This window comes from Limulus polyphemus, unplaced genomic scaffold (assembly GCF_000517525.1).
Source record: "Limulus polyphemus unplaced genomic scaffold, Limulus_polyphemus-2.1.2 Scaffold1788, whole genome shotgun sequence".
Taxonomy (NCBI): domain Eukaryota; kingdom Metazoa; phylum Arthropoda; class Merostomata; order Xiphosura; family Limulidae; genus Limulus; species Limulus polyphemus.
The window spans coordinates 240,437-241,439 of NW_013667398.1; the positions used below are offsets into that span (position 1 = coordinate 240,437).

General features: G+C 31.7%; 1 protein-coding gene across 1 annotated transcript in view; it reads left to right on the forward strand.

Moving 5' to 3' along the window:
* The window catches only part of LOC106464933 (sortilin-related receptor-like), a 100,786-nt gene that overhangs the window by 94,957 nt on the left and 4,826 nt on the right, over positions 1 to 1,003 (forward strand). Inside the window, exon 31 of the mRNA XM_022392746.1 lies at positions 507 to 614. Coding sequence (XP_022248454.1) covers positions 507 to 614 — 108 coding nt within the window. The remainder of the gene's footprint in view (positions 1 to 506; positions 615 to 1,003) is intronic.

A 1,003-nucleotide genomic window follows, 5' to 3' on the forward strand; every position in this document is an offset into this window, starting at 1 on the left:
GGTTGTAAGTGCATAGCTCATAATGCACATTGTTCAAATGGTTGTAAGTACATAGCTCGTAATGTACACTGTTCAAAGGGTTGTAAGTACATAGCTCGTAATGCACACTGTTCAAAGGGTTGTAAGTGCACAGCTCGTAATGTACACTGTTCAAAGGGTTGTAAGTGCACAGCTCGTAATGTACACTGTTCAAATGGTTGTAAGTACATAGCTCATAATGTACACTGTGTTGTAAGTACATAGCTCGTAATGTACACTGTTCAAATGGTTGTAAGTACATAGCTCGTAATGTACACTGTTCATATGGTTGTAAGTACATAACTCGTAATGTACACTGTTCAAAGGGTTGTAAGTACACAGCTCGTAATGTACATGGACTGTAAATCATACTTGTATTAAAACTTCTGTGGAATAAAAATTGTAAAATTTTACCATTCATTAAGATAATTAGAATAAAGATGTGATCTATGTACCTTCAGATCATTTGATGATTTTCTCTTTCACAGGTTTATTTCTCCCCGCCTACTCCTCCTCTTTCCATCACTGTAAATGGCTCTGAACATAAAAAGGCCATCACTTTTTATTTTAAGCCAGGTGAAACATACACATTCTGGGTAAGTTAAATTTTAACAACGTGTTAAAAATGCTTATTATTTCTATCATTAAGAAATGTGATTTCTTCAAAATTAAGATGGAGGACTGAGAATGAAGAAATGATCAAGTTGGAAATAAGTTAGTAAACCAAGGGTGATTAAAGAAATTAATTCCTTGTTTTTATTCAGCTTCATCCTGACATAAGTATGTTTAAACAGTCAACTACTATGTTACTGTACAAACAGTAAAACCTGCAGGATGGTTTAAAGTCTACCTTGTATTACCACTTGTGCTCAACACATACAATGTAATAATGTATATATATATATATATATATATATATATATATATATATGTATTTTTTTTTTTTTATATTGTTTTTACACAGAAATAAAACAATTTTGTCATT